Genomic DNA, 13,053 nt, shown 5'->3' with positions numbered 1-13,053 from the left:
TAAAAAGAAAAATAAAAAGGCCAGGAATTATTTTAATGTTAAAAAATAAAATAAAATAAAAGCGGATATGGCATCGCTACTAGTAAAGTGGAATACATCACAGAAACCAAAGTCTTTTTGCAGGCAACACTGTTCGGAGAGAGGAGAACACTTGACGGGTGAAAAAAGTGAAGTCCTAAATTATATACAATAGTATCTAGGGGTGGCTTTGAAAAACAGTCTCCTTTAACGTGATTCAAGGTTTAACTTGCCGTTATCTATTGCTTATTTATTCAGATCCGTAATAACACTTAAGAGAGAGACGGATGCGTAAAAATGAGACACCGTGGAATAAAGAAAAACCAAAAAAACCAGCTTTTCGTATGAAAACGCCACGTGTACGCGCTTGTCCAATGTGGAATGTACCTACAGTCGTTTCACGGGCCGGGGGCTTCTCCTCGCCGCGCCGCTCCGGTAGGAAAACCGGCCGGTCCGTCTGGCAAGAGAGCCGGGACACGCTCGCTTGCTGGGGATGAGCTCGTGGAAAGCGCCCCGCAAGCCTCTTATCACCCCAAAACTCGTTTCCAGGCGGAAAAGTCCGACTTGCCCGGCTGTGAACGGACAGGATCCGAAAGCGTCTGGTAGCGAGATGGAAAAAAGGGGCAGAAAGCCCTAATCCTTATGAAGGACGAGACTCAGTTGTTAAATTTTAAGGGGTATCCGATGGCTTTTTCCAGGCACTCTACCAAAGAGCCGGCGGAAAGAAAATCCCTCTCCACTTCCACAAATTTGATGTAGATGGATTTGGGCGACACGCCGGGCTCTACGACGCAGTTCTGAGATAAAAAGGCGTTGATCCCGACCCAATCTTTGCTGAAGGTTTTGGTGTTTGCCTGAAAGTGTAAAAACAGGCACTGCTGGAGAGTCCGGACCTCGGCGATGCCGAGGTAACAGTAGATAATCCGGGCGGATTCCATATCCACCCGGAGGGAGGCTTGCGGCGAAGGGACCTCCAGCTCCCCTTGAGTCTCATTGCCGGGATCGGGCCCCCTGTGCTCGGCGAGAGGGGAGGGGGGTTTCTCGTGGCACTCTTCGTAACCGATGGCGTACAAGCCGGGGCTTTTGGGGATCCCTCCCGGTAATAAATACTGAACGACATTTCCTCCGGTGGGTTTGGAGTGAGCGATGGGTATCCAGTCGATCTCCATGTGCAGCTCGAGGCATCTGGCTTCGCTGATGGTGATCTCCAGGAATTTGTAATAAACGTTTTTCCAGTTCATTTTCTGCACTCTGGTCATGATAACCCGACCCTCCGGTTTTTCCGAGTTGAAATATTCCCGGAGCCGCTTGCCGAGGGGTACCTGCGAGCTGATCTCCGCGTAGTGGTAACGAATATCCTCCTTCCAGCGGGTGTTGTAACCGATGCCGAAAATGGCCAGTTTGTTAGAAAGATGTAGCCTGGAGAAGTCCGTCCAGCTCTGAAACAGCTCCCACTTCAACTGGACCGACTCCAAGATTTGCATAATATTCTGCATGACGTCGCGCTTCCTGGAAATTAAAAAACACGGAGAGAAGGATAAAGGCATCCGTAAACTGGAGCTGCAAAAGCACCCCGGCGAACGCACCGACCTGCGGAAAAGTATTAATCCCTTTCAGCTTTCTCGACTGCTTTTTAGGTGGTGGGTATTTTGTTACTATATATGCCCTATATTGCTAGGCGAGTTTACGGATTATAACACCACACTGATGGTTTTTTTAATTAATTTCAGCAAAACCAAAGGAAAATCCAATCCAAACTCCTTCCAATATCTCAAGCAAATGACAATCTCTGGTGGAAATGAGAATTCACGCAAAAAGTTCTGCAGGATATAAAGAAAACGAGAGCTGATAAATCCCCAGGTTCAGCTTCCAAGAAAGATTTCTGCTCTTACCAACCCCAAAAAAAACACGCGGTGGAAATGTCCTGCTCCCACCTGCGCTGCTTCAAAGCGATTGCAAGCAAACACGTGCCTGGTGCCGCTAAATAAATGCAAACTCAAGTTACTGTGTTATTCTTCACAGCCGTGAGGTGTGGTGGTGCATCTCCCCCTCTCTCCTGGGCCGGTCTACGATCTCAGGAATTCCCATTAGGCTTGGCCTTTGTGTAATGAGTTGGGTGGTTAAGCGTCCCTTGACCATACCAGGAACTCTTGCATGGGTAAGGTGGGGAGCAGCACTGACCATACCAGGAATTCCTGTTGCCTGGCCAAGGTGGGGAACGAGAGCGGGAATAATTCATCATCCCCTGACAGCCTTGGAACATTCCTTACCTGGATCCTAGCTCAAGTGGAACGGTACCATTGTTACTGGAATTTTGAGAATTCCGGTAATTACTGACCCGGATCGCGGCCAGGATGGAAATTTATGGATGACTAAAGCCAATCATCTTGCGAACCTATAAAGGGTGGTCTTAAGTGAGACCCTTTGAGCTCTCCCGGACCACAGCGGGCTGCGCCCAGCACCTCCCTCTCAGTGGGATGCCTCTCGGAGCTCGCGACCTCTCGAGTCTGCGATATTCGGAGGACCGTCGCCGAAAGCCGACGACGGGACCTGGGCTGAAGCCCTTCGCTCCTCGAAGCTCAACCCTCGCCCGTTGAGAAACGCCGAGACATTTTACGTGAATATTTCACTGAACTCGAGGGAATTTTTAACTTTGTACATTTATATATCTTTGTGTCTGTGTGTGTGTTAATTGATTTAGGTACCCGATAGCAAGTATAGTATAAATACTGTCATCTCGAATCTGTAATTAAGTCACTATTGTGATTGTAGTAAATTCTATTGACTCACTTTGTAAATGTTAAATTAGTCAATGATTAAGTGCTGCTAAAATCTTGTGATCCACCTTAAAACTGTGAATGAACCTTAGACTACCACTAGACACCTATAATCCCTTAGACATAAACAGATGACCAACTCTGGGACTAGGAGCGGATCCAGCCACACCTAAGCTCCATTAGGAGTTTAGAAAGCAAGGGGGTTCACTCTGAACCTCATGACTCAATGGGAGGGTCTCCTTACTCTTTGTATTTCTTCCATGAGACATAAACTGTCGACAAAGTCTGAGACTAAGATTGGACCTAGCCGCACCTAAGCTCCATCAAGAGTTTAGAAAACAAAGGGGTCTTCTCTGAACCTCGTGACTCAACGGGAGGGTCTCCCTATTCCTTTTATCTCTCCCATTAGATATAAACCGTTGATCAAGTCTGGCACTAGGAGTGGATCCAGCCGGGTCTTCTCTGAACCTCATGACTCAACGGGAGGGTCTTCCTTACCCTTTTGCGTCTTTGGTCTCTGTATAAATCATTCCAACTCGATTCTAATACGATTTTCCTTTATATGTTTCATCCACGTAGTAAGTGACAGAGTGAACCTTGCCATCAAACACTGTTCAGTCGCACTTTTGTAAATTCCTATTAAACCCACTTTTTGCTAATACCTTTGACGGTGATTCTTTAAGTGATCTAAATCACTCATCTGCGACAAGCCGTGTGTTCCCATCGGCACACGGTCCGTTGCAGATGACCTGAGCTGCATCCCTATTTTGCAGCCACCACTCAAAACACTTCCACCTCGTCATGACTCCAAAATCAATGCGAGGGAACGGGACTGTAATTGTAAAAACCACAAAGCAAGTGCCAAGCCGCTCCGAAAGGCTCGGTCCCAGCGCTGGATCAGAAACACGGCTCAAGGGACTGACCCCGTGGAGCAGAAGATGCCGGTGACGATGACCTGCACCCAGACACAACTGATGCGATAACCCGCTGCACGATGGACAGCAGAAATCCCTCTGGATATCCAATAAAGAAATCCCTGTGTTGCCAAAGATTTCTTTTCGATCCCGGTAACGACACCGGTATGAAAGTGAGTTTCCACAGAAGGATTTACACTTTGCTAAGCAATCAGGAGAGAGCATCGCGTGCGCCTGAAGCAAGCTGGAACAGCTTCCTCCAGCATGAATGAGACACTCAGGATGTAATTAGCTAGTAGGGAGGAACTACTCATTTTAGGAGTTATTGTCCTATAATCAAAGCAGTAGGAAGATAATGCAACTCGTTTGCTAACGAGAAATCTCTCTAGGTCCAACAAATGCGATTTAAAAGCTTGCTCCATGCAACTCTCCTCTCTTTTATCTGTTGCGCTGCATCTGTAAAGCTGAACTGCAATTGCAAGGGGGCCACCACATCCCCAAGAGGGTCTTTCCTCCTCCCACATCCCACCAGGAGAACAGATTGCATCTTTAGTCCCTGCACGAGGCGACACCGGTTTTCTTCTGCGGGGCACGCACGAACTTCCCTCCTCTTGCGGGAAGAGATCTTCTCATGAAGATTCACTTAAATTCCCTAAAATCAGCTTTTCCCAACAGCTCCCCCATGGAGTTAGGGCATGAGACTGGTGAGGGACACAAAGGTCTTTAAGCAAGAGCAGATACGACGCCCCACAAACCGCACAAGGATACGCCTGAGGTTGAGACTCTGACAGTTGCATTTCTGCCCAATAAATCCCTACGCGGATCAGAAGGTCTCTTTTTCCATCATATTGATACAAGCATTCAAAGAAAAAAGGTTTGGGAGCTGCAGACCCTTCCCATGGTGCTGGAGAGGTCCAACCTCACAGCCTCTTATCTCAAAAAACCTGCTTAAATATAATGCACGTGATTTTGGGAAGGTTCTCCAAGCGCTGGTTGTCCTTTAGGCGATCTGAAAGCACTGGGCTTGGGACCGCAGAACTCTGTGTCGAGCAGTTTGACGCACGATGGTTGGTGCACACCAGCTCTGCAAACCTCAGGTGGGGTGTCCAAGCCGCCCAGAGCGAGTCCGAGCAGTCCAGGCTGAGATTGCTCACTCCTCACGGCGACGTGAGGGACTCCATCCATCAGCACACCGCCTATCTTAACTATCTAGCAAGCAGCAACCATGCCAGAAGATTCCTGGATAGACCGAAAAAGGCGTTTTGGCAAGCACATCTCTGCCACCATCAGAGCTTAACTGAGTTTCTAGAGCACCAAGGAGGGGACCTGCTTGGCAAGCGGACTTGTGTTTGAGCCAAGGTTTTTTTAAAAACGCCTGTTGCGTCGTCAACAAACTCCTGTTTCTTATTTTAAGTTCTGAGGAGTTATTTCCACCTCCCCCCCATCTAGCAGCAAAGGAGGGAAACGCCATACAAGAAAAATGCGTATTTACTCCAATTCCGTTTCTATTTACATACAAACACTGCGGCAATACAAGCCCGGACTGTTCCAAAGCTTCTCTACAGCTTCCCTGACGCTTCTTCAGATCTTGAGCAGCGCAGCATTGCTATGCTTGGAAAACATCTTTTTTAGACTTTTGGAAGTGGAAATTCACCTTCAGGGGACCAGACAGACGAGGGGACAGGGTAAGCGCTGGCTCGGCGCAGCGCTGTTTGGTAGCGCAGAGCCTGTGTTTCACCACTGTTATACAGTCATTTGACTCAAGACAGACAGCTGAACTCAGTTTAAAGAAAGCAGTCCCATCCAAACCCGGAGACAGAAGAAAGCAGCGTGGGTAGATTTTCATTCAACAGTGGAGGAACAGAGCTAAGAACCAAAAAAAAAAAAAAAGCCCCCACCTTTATTAATTACACTATAAATACTCTCGCTAAGTTTAGTTCAGCACAAAATAGAGCTGAAGCTCTGGTGAAAAAAAAAAATTAGTCACTCATCAGACTGCTCCTACTGAGAAGAGGAATAATTTCACTAGAGATGATCTCCAGCAGCACCTCGTGTACAGTAGAGAAGGGCTTTCCACAGAGGGAATCCATCACTTCGAGCACGGAGGAACCAATAGGGGAAAAAAGAAATTTTAAAAAGCTCTGCTTTTCGGTTTTAGCATCTCCTCTTCCCGCTTACACCAGGACTCGATGGCTCTGCAGCCGCCCCACTGGGCTTCGCTTTCCCAGGCTCTATCCAGCATCTCCGTGACTCAGCCAAGCAGAGGTGTAAGCAGTAAGAGTCAAATTGCTACTATTATTTATTTTTTAATAGAAAAAAAATCTGAGCTAGCAGAGGGTTTACCCTGTGTGACACGCTGTGTCACAGGGCCATCTCATTTTTCATCTGCAAAAGGTGCCCTAGAGCTGGATTTTACTCTATCGTCAAACCACGACCTCCGGGCTGGAGACTGGCCATCTGCATTTCTTTCTCCTCGGAAGCTTTTGCAATTCAAATGAGGAAAGACACTAGACGTGGTGCAAATTTGTTCTAAGGCGCTGTTTCCAAACAAAAGCAGACTTCAAAGCAGTTGCAACAGCTGGTTTCAGTGAAGGATCCAGCTCCCCAAGCTTCTTCTAGTTCATCTTCACAAAGCCCACAGTGAGTAAAACCGCTCCTCAAATAAATTTAAAATAGCAGAACAGAGTCTTAAGTAGCATTTCACTTTTCAAAACAGTTTATTTGGAGGCAGCAGCGTGCCAAGGGGATGCAACAGCAGAGCCGAAGCGGGGAAGGAGAGTCCAGCTGACAGAGCACGGGAGCCGGACACAGCTTACCTCTGCTCTTCGCTTCCTATACCGCCGAAAATAAGACAACCCGGGAAATACGGGAAGTCCTTATATGTCTTCGGAGGCCAGTTACTTACTACCTGAAGCTCAGACAGGCAGCGCTGTCCGTGCTAACGTGCTGTGCAGCTTGCTTAGAGACACAACGCATTAGGTTTATTGGTGCACGATCAGGTCCCGGCGCTGGCCGAGCTGGCAGGAGCAGCTGAACCCCTGGCAGGCAGCAGGAGCAAAAGGAGCTCCTTCTCTTTCTGCAGGTTTGTGGTCAGTTGATAGCGACAGCAGCTTCACACGTGTGTGTTTTATCGGGAAAAGAAGAGCCAGAATAAATTCCAGTGCTCAGAGAGCTCAGTGATACGTTTCCTATAGGAAGCATCTTAGCGGCACTCTCCCACCCTCTCTGCTAGGAAAATAATGTCATGGTGCACATCTGCTCCCGTGGTTTTCTGCAAGCTGCTTAGCTCCAAAAAATCCTTCCAAAAATCCTTCCAAAATCCCAGGGGAGGGAAAGGGATAAGCAAAGTCAAGATTTTTAGCAATACACATGCTTATAGTCCGGCATCACCACACTATAATTTCTCCATGTCAAAAATCGCAGCACAGGGTTCAGCAAAGAACTTGAATACACTGCCACTCCCTCCGATTTTATTGAGATTATTTCTGCTGAAAATCTGTACGTGACCAAGAACGCAGATGAACTGAAGCCCTACCTTCTTTGAAGTAAGTTCTATGTATTTTAAAACACCGGCCAAAGAGGTGAAAAAGTTTGGCATCTATTTATCGCCTGTGGCTTTTAAGAATAGACGCAATTCTGTTTTTTGAAGATAATAAATAAATACCCCGCTTATCTTCATATCAGCCACACTTCTCCTGACCGCTTTCAATCTACTAAGTCAGAGTTTAAAAGGTCCTTGCTCGCATAGTGGGGGAAAAAAGTAATCTTCAGCAAAGCTTTGTGCTTCCATCGAGCATGTAAGGTGGGTTTATCACCTGCATGCTTCACAAAATGCCCGAGAGTCCAGGGACTCCTGTGCATTTTAGAGGGAACCTGGGGGGGAGGAGGGAATAACCATAAAACTCTGGAAAGTCTAACCTATCAAATCTAATCCAGCCATCCATATACACAACAAAACCTGGAAGAGAAGATTCAGCCTCTCCGAGCCTCCACCTCGGAAAATTCAGGATTATTTTCTATGCAGTTCTCTAACGCACGCCTTGAAAGGTAAAATTGTCCCAGAACGGTCCTAAGAAACTGTTCAAAGAGGCAGTAATAATGTTTACACTGAAAAAAGTTATTTTTGTCCAGGTCATGCCTGGGTTGCTAAACTGAATTTGCTCCACGTTAAGAAAAAAGTCACCTTTGGGTACCGTGAAAATCCATCTGAAGTGAGGAGTTTGACAAAGCTACGCCTTTACAATGGAACCTTCTTTTTTTATTTTTTTTTAGGTTTTGGAGGATTTTTTTCATTTAGTTACAGTAAAAAGCCTCTGTTGTACTACTAACCAGGGACACTATGTTAATGTATACAGTGCCGACGACTTCCTACCCTACAGAAGCTCGTTTTCGAGCATAGGAAATACCAGATTGACTTCAGATGACACCACAAATTACTGGCGGGGGGGTGTGTGAGTGGAAGACACGATGCCCCATATGCATTCCCATCCCGAAGGATCTGCGAGCCAATTTGTGATAGCTCACCCCCCATCACAGACAAATCTACAACCATCCCGTGGGTTTTAAAACCCTGAAGGTCGGAAGAAAGTAGCCCTGGTCCGAGTAAATACAGCACAATTCCTTTCATTTTTTGAAATGCTCTGTGTTATTGTTGGCGAGGCAAGGGAGATTCGCATGCTCAAAGCATTCGAAATGCTCCGGTATTTGTCAGATTAACCCGATCCAAAAGGTTACAAGTCAGCTCTGGAAAGTTATAAAAATAAAAAAAAAAAAAAATCACAAGCTTTGGCATGCCTTCCCACCAAGGAGAGGAAATGCATGAACTTTTCTTGCAAGCATTACTCACACCAAGCCAACAGTACACACTACTACCGGGGTGCTGCGTCCCTCTTCTCACTCTTTCTTTCCTCCACTCCTCCTACATTCTCTTTTTTCCTTAGGTCCAAAGGCAAACTTCAGGCAGATGGAAAAAAAAAACCCAGATTACAAATAGATCCAAGAGTTTGGCCTCGTGTCATGATACCCGCAGCCTGCCCACACGCATCCCTAATGAATCTGATGTATATTTTATCCGCATTTTAAGTCCTTGCATTCGTGTAGTAAGTCTTGTTTCATTTGCTGAATGACGAAGCCAAGAAGACACAGAGTTGTGAAGCTTTTCAGATGTTCTGAGGTAACTGGAATAATGCATAAAGCAGATTCAACTGTATGAATAGTCTTGCACAATGTATTTATAATTATAATCAGAAGTTTCAAATATCCTCCCCTCCTGCACAACATCCCCAGGGAAACACATTCCAGGGTAAAACATTCATAAATTACTTACTGCGTGTCTTCTGAAGATTCCTGTTTTATCTTTAATGTTCTTTTTGTGGTAGGCATTTCATCTGAAAGGTAAAATTCCAACACATAATTATATTTTAAATAATGTTCCTGGGGCTTTCTTATAAGGCTGAAATTAATAAATAAATAAAAAATCAAAATTGCTTCCTAAGCTAGGCAGTCCACCAAGTTCTGCACGAGATGGTTCCAGTTCCTAAATCCTCCGTAACTGAATATTATTTTTTTGCTTGGAAGAGATGTGATCAGTTAAGATCTGAATCTGTCTTTGCAAGTGCAAAACCTTTGAAGGACAAGACTACAATTCCCACTATTAAATCACAAATCAATTTAATTGCAAGCTACATTGTTAAAAAAAAAAGGAAAAAAGAAAGAAAAAAGGCTATTCTGCTTTCAATGGCACATTTGAAGAGCAAGCACCAGAACAAATGCATCTGTATTCCATTTAGATGTTGTCTGCTAAGTGCTTTTCTCATAACTTCACTGAACATTAAGAATATCGTCAGCCCAAGTGCACACAAATGCCTCCGATTCAACAGAAGGAAAACGGTGACAAACCAGGAGACCACGGTTTGACTCACCAGAACGAATCAAACTAGATAGAATTAGCCATCATTTACATACGTTTTGTAATGTCGTCTTCTCCCCACCATTTCTCTCCCACATATTTCTGACTTTTAAATCCCCTGGGGAAGAAGTCTGAGAGAACCGGAACGCGGTTAACAGCCAATTTGCAAATTTTAACATTAAACTGTGATTTAAGCCTCTTTAAAAGCATCCCAACTCACCAGTCCCCTGAACACAGATGTGTACAGATACGTGACTGCCTTTCCTATCCCTGTTTCGGCCTACAAATCACGAGGGGGAAAAAAACATCCCACCAAGAGCCTTTATCCAATTCACTTTCTAACTACTGCTTCACTTGGGTCTCCATTGAATTTGATCGACTTAAAGCTTCCGCTGTGAAAATAACCCCCTCGCTCAGGCAAGGTAGGAACACGTGCCCGTAAGATCAGTGGCTCAAGAGATATAAATGTACTTACAGAAACCCACTTCTTCACAAAACTGCTCAGATCAGTCTGCATTTTCAATCAAGAATGTGGTACCTTGCTCTGTTTGACAAAGTTCAATAAGCCACAGGCAACAACCTGTCCTGGTTTCGGCTGGGATAGGGTTAAATTTCTTCCTAGTGCTGTGTTTTGGATTTAGTATGAGGAGAATGTTGATAACACACTGATGTTTTCAGTTGTTGCTAAGTGCCCTGCTAGTCCAAGGACAGCTCCCATGCCTACCGACTGAGCTGGGTACACAAGATGGGAGGGAACATCATCAGGACAGCCAGCCCAGCTGGCCAATGGGGTATTCCATACCATGTGACATCACGCTCAGTATACGAATGGTAGGCGTGATCCAGGAAGTACCGATCGCTACTTCGTTATCGGTCAGCGCGGGTGGTGAGCAATTGCATTGTGCATCACTCATTTTGTATATTCTATCATTATTATTATTAGTCTCCCTTTTCTGTTCTATTAAACTGTCTTTATCTCAACCCACGAGTTTTTCTCACTCCCACCCTTCCGATTCTCTCCCCGCCCCACCAGCGGGGGGAGTGAGCGAGCGGCTGCGTGATATTTGGCTGCCTGTCAGGTTAAACCACGACACAACCAAATCTCCAAATTAATTAATATGTTGATTCTTATGCAGAGACACCAATAACTCGGGCAAGAAAAGCCTGTGGAGGAGTTCAGTTTAGGTCTCAACCCTGGACTGTGAGCTTGCTTGCTTTTTTTTTTAATTTAAAAAAGGCCACACATCTGGATATAAGCATACTGACATATTTAAAACTAACATACTAGGTTAGGGTATATAGGAAGAAGGAGCAACATTTATAGTCATCAGTATTAATAGCAGCGGTCTGAAGTCCTGTTCGTAATTTAAGTGAACGGTGTTTGAACGGTAACCCACGGGCTCAGCTGGTGCCCAAGGATATCCAAAGCAGGCTACCACTAAAAGGGAAAATCCCTCCCCTGACCCCACGAGGGGAAGTAGAACAGAGCAGGGAAGGAGAGACCAGGAACATGTTGCCACCTCGTCCTCCACTCTTTCTGGCCACGCAGCGCTTCTTTCCTCTTGCTAGGCTCTTTAAACTCAAGTCCTGATCCTAAAATACTTTGGGAACCGCGGTTTGCTTTTGATGATGAACTGGGGAATTTCTTCCCCTTTTCTCCCCAAAGACATCAGGCGTTTAGCATCTAGAGCACATTATGTCCGAAACATGAAAGTTGGTACTGAGATATGTATGTGTGAGATAGGTATAAGCACAGAGCACAGACAAAATCAGAGGATGGAGATGTGCCAAGATGGGATTTCTTACCCAATTCCTGTTCGCCCGTCTGGTAGCAATGAAGATCCTGACTGTGGTTTCCCCAGTCCTCCTGCGAATACTCCTCCATCGTGCTGCCGTCCGACTCCAGCTCCTGGTACAAGCCGCTGCTGTTGATGAGGACGGGCTGGCAGGGCTGGGAGTCCCATCCTCCCTGCCCAAACACCTGCTCCAGCTGTTCAAACGTGTAGCTGCTTTTCCTCTTCCCAACGCCATGCTCCTTCACGCGGCTGTAGCACCTGCGAAGGGTCTAAGACAGAAAAACACATGTTAATCGGCAGCGACGGGTTGGAAGAGCACACATTCACTTGCAGACAGTTACAGGCAGTTTAGGGTGGGTTTTTTTTTTTTTAAACTTCTGCTGATCAGTATTTGACCCACGCTCACAAGCTAAATGCAATGCTTCCAAATTAATCTACGCCCGCCAGGAAGCATCGTACATATCTGACGTTCCCGCTGCAGCGATTTAGCGTTAACATCTACGATACAGGACAAAGTTGCGTAGCAGTGACAGGTTCGTCAGATTTAACTCGGGCGATTTATTCTCTTCCCCACTTCAAAAAAAATCCCCAGATCTGCTCTATGTAACATAGGGGGGGAAAAAAAAAAAAATACCAAGAGACCCCCAGTCAGAGATACCAATGAGCCAAGAAAATGCACACCTACTACAAGGAGGAGAAAGCAGAGCTGGTGTTGTGCCCACAGCTTGGAGAAGGTGAAGCGGGGAGGAGAGAGAAAGGAAAAGAAAAAGAAGAGTCCCCCAAAGCAAAGACGGTCCAACCTTCCTTACTCTGGTAAGAAGACACAAGGTACAAAATGTATATGCCTAAGCTATTCAGCTAGGAAAATATATATTACTTACATATTTTGCATTCCTTACTAACTCACTCTGTCTCTTGTGAAGCTGCTGAAATTTAAAAGAGGTCAAATCAATAATGCTCCAAATTCCCAGACTTCGATATCAAGCATTAAGTAAGAAACAATACTAAGATGGCTCTGTCTAATAAGTCTTTAAAACACTGCTGAGGCTAAACCTCCCATAAAGACAGATGTAAAAACCTGGTCTACTTTTGGTGATCCCTTTAGCATCCCGCACTGATAGCCGAGCCAGTGCATCACGGTCGCTGCGCGACAGCGAGGCAAAGCTGTATAAGCCTATGATTTCTGTCCACATTTCACCCCTAATCCAGAGCAATACACAACTATTTAGGGGTAAAAGAAAAAAAAAAATCAAATCTTTATGCGCATCCCTCAATCTGGTTTTAATTCTACCACCACTCTATGTTTGAAAGATAATGATGTGCCCCAGGTTTGCTGGATCTTTTTGGTTTTTGGATTGGCAGAGTGCTAGAAAACATGTTTTTCGTATTAAATTTATTAGATAGCTCAGGTTCTAGCTTGAATGGCAAAGCCACCTCTGGAATTCAGAAGAGGCATTAATTTGGGAAGAGCTAGTCCTGTCACCTTTCTTTCTGGAGGAGGACTGTAACGGACTTTCAAGCACACATCATCGCAAAAACCGCTTGTTTTTTCCCCCAAAAGGAACCTTTACATCTTCAGAAAGCCTGAACCTAATGCTCTTCATATACTGGTTTAACAGCATCAGCAGGACAGAAATACA

At 45.5% G+C, this 13,053-nt stretch overlaps 1 protein-coding gene across 1 annotated transcript; it reads right to left on the bottom strand.

The window, feature by feature from the left end:
- Positions 1 to 583: 583 nt before the first annotated feature.
- Positions 584 to 12,333, bottom strand: MSANTD2 (Myb/SANT-like DNA-binding domain containing 2). Its single transcript, XM_009580319.1, has 4 exons — positions 12,295 to 12,333; positions 11,424 to 11,682; positions 9,036 to 9,096; positions 584 to 1,527 (listed from the first exon to the last, which is right to left on the bottom strand). Exons 2-4 carry the CDS (start codon positions 11,500 to 11,502, stop codon positions 675 to 677), a joined length of 993 nt encoding a protein of 330 aa, XP_009578614.1. The 5' UTR covers positions 11,503 to 11,682; positions 12,295 to 12,333; the 3' UTR covers positions 584 to 674.
- Positions 12,334 to 13,053: the final 720 nt, after the last annotated feature.

The sequence above is a fragment of the Fulmarus glacialis genome, unplaced genomic scaffold (genome assembly GCF_000690835.1).
Source record: "Fulmarus glacialis isolate BGI_N327 unplaced genomic scaffold, ASM69083v1 scaffold30196, whole genome shotgun sequence".
Taxonomy (NCBI): domain Eukaryota; kingdom Metazoa; phylum Chordata; class Aves; order Procellariiformes; family Procellariidae; genus Fulmarus; species Fulmarus glacialis.
This window is presented reverse-complemented; position numbering and strand designations above follow the sequence as displayed.

What these genes read in the sequence shown, in the direction of transcription:
- MSANTD2 (XM_009580319.1), bottom strand. Translation starts at nt 11,502, where the DNA reads ATGGAGGAGTATTCGCAGGAGGACTGGGGAAACCACAGTCAGGATCTT. An exon ending in GACGGGCGAACAGGAATTGG is followed by an intron (nt 9,097 to 11,423) that starts GTAAGAAATCCC and finishes TTTACCTTTCAG; the next exon opens with ATGAAATGCCTACCACAAAA. An exon ending in GAATCTTCAGAAGACACGCA is followed by an intron (nt 1,528 to 9,035) that starts GTAAGTAATTTA and finishes TTTAATTTCCAG; the next exon opens with GAAGCGCGACGTCATGCAGA.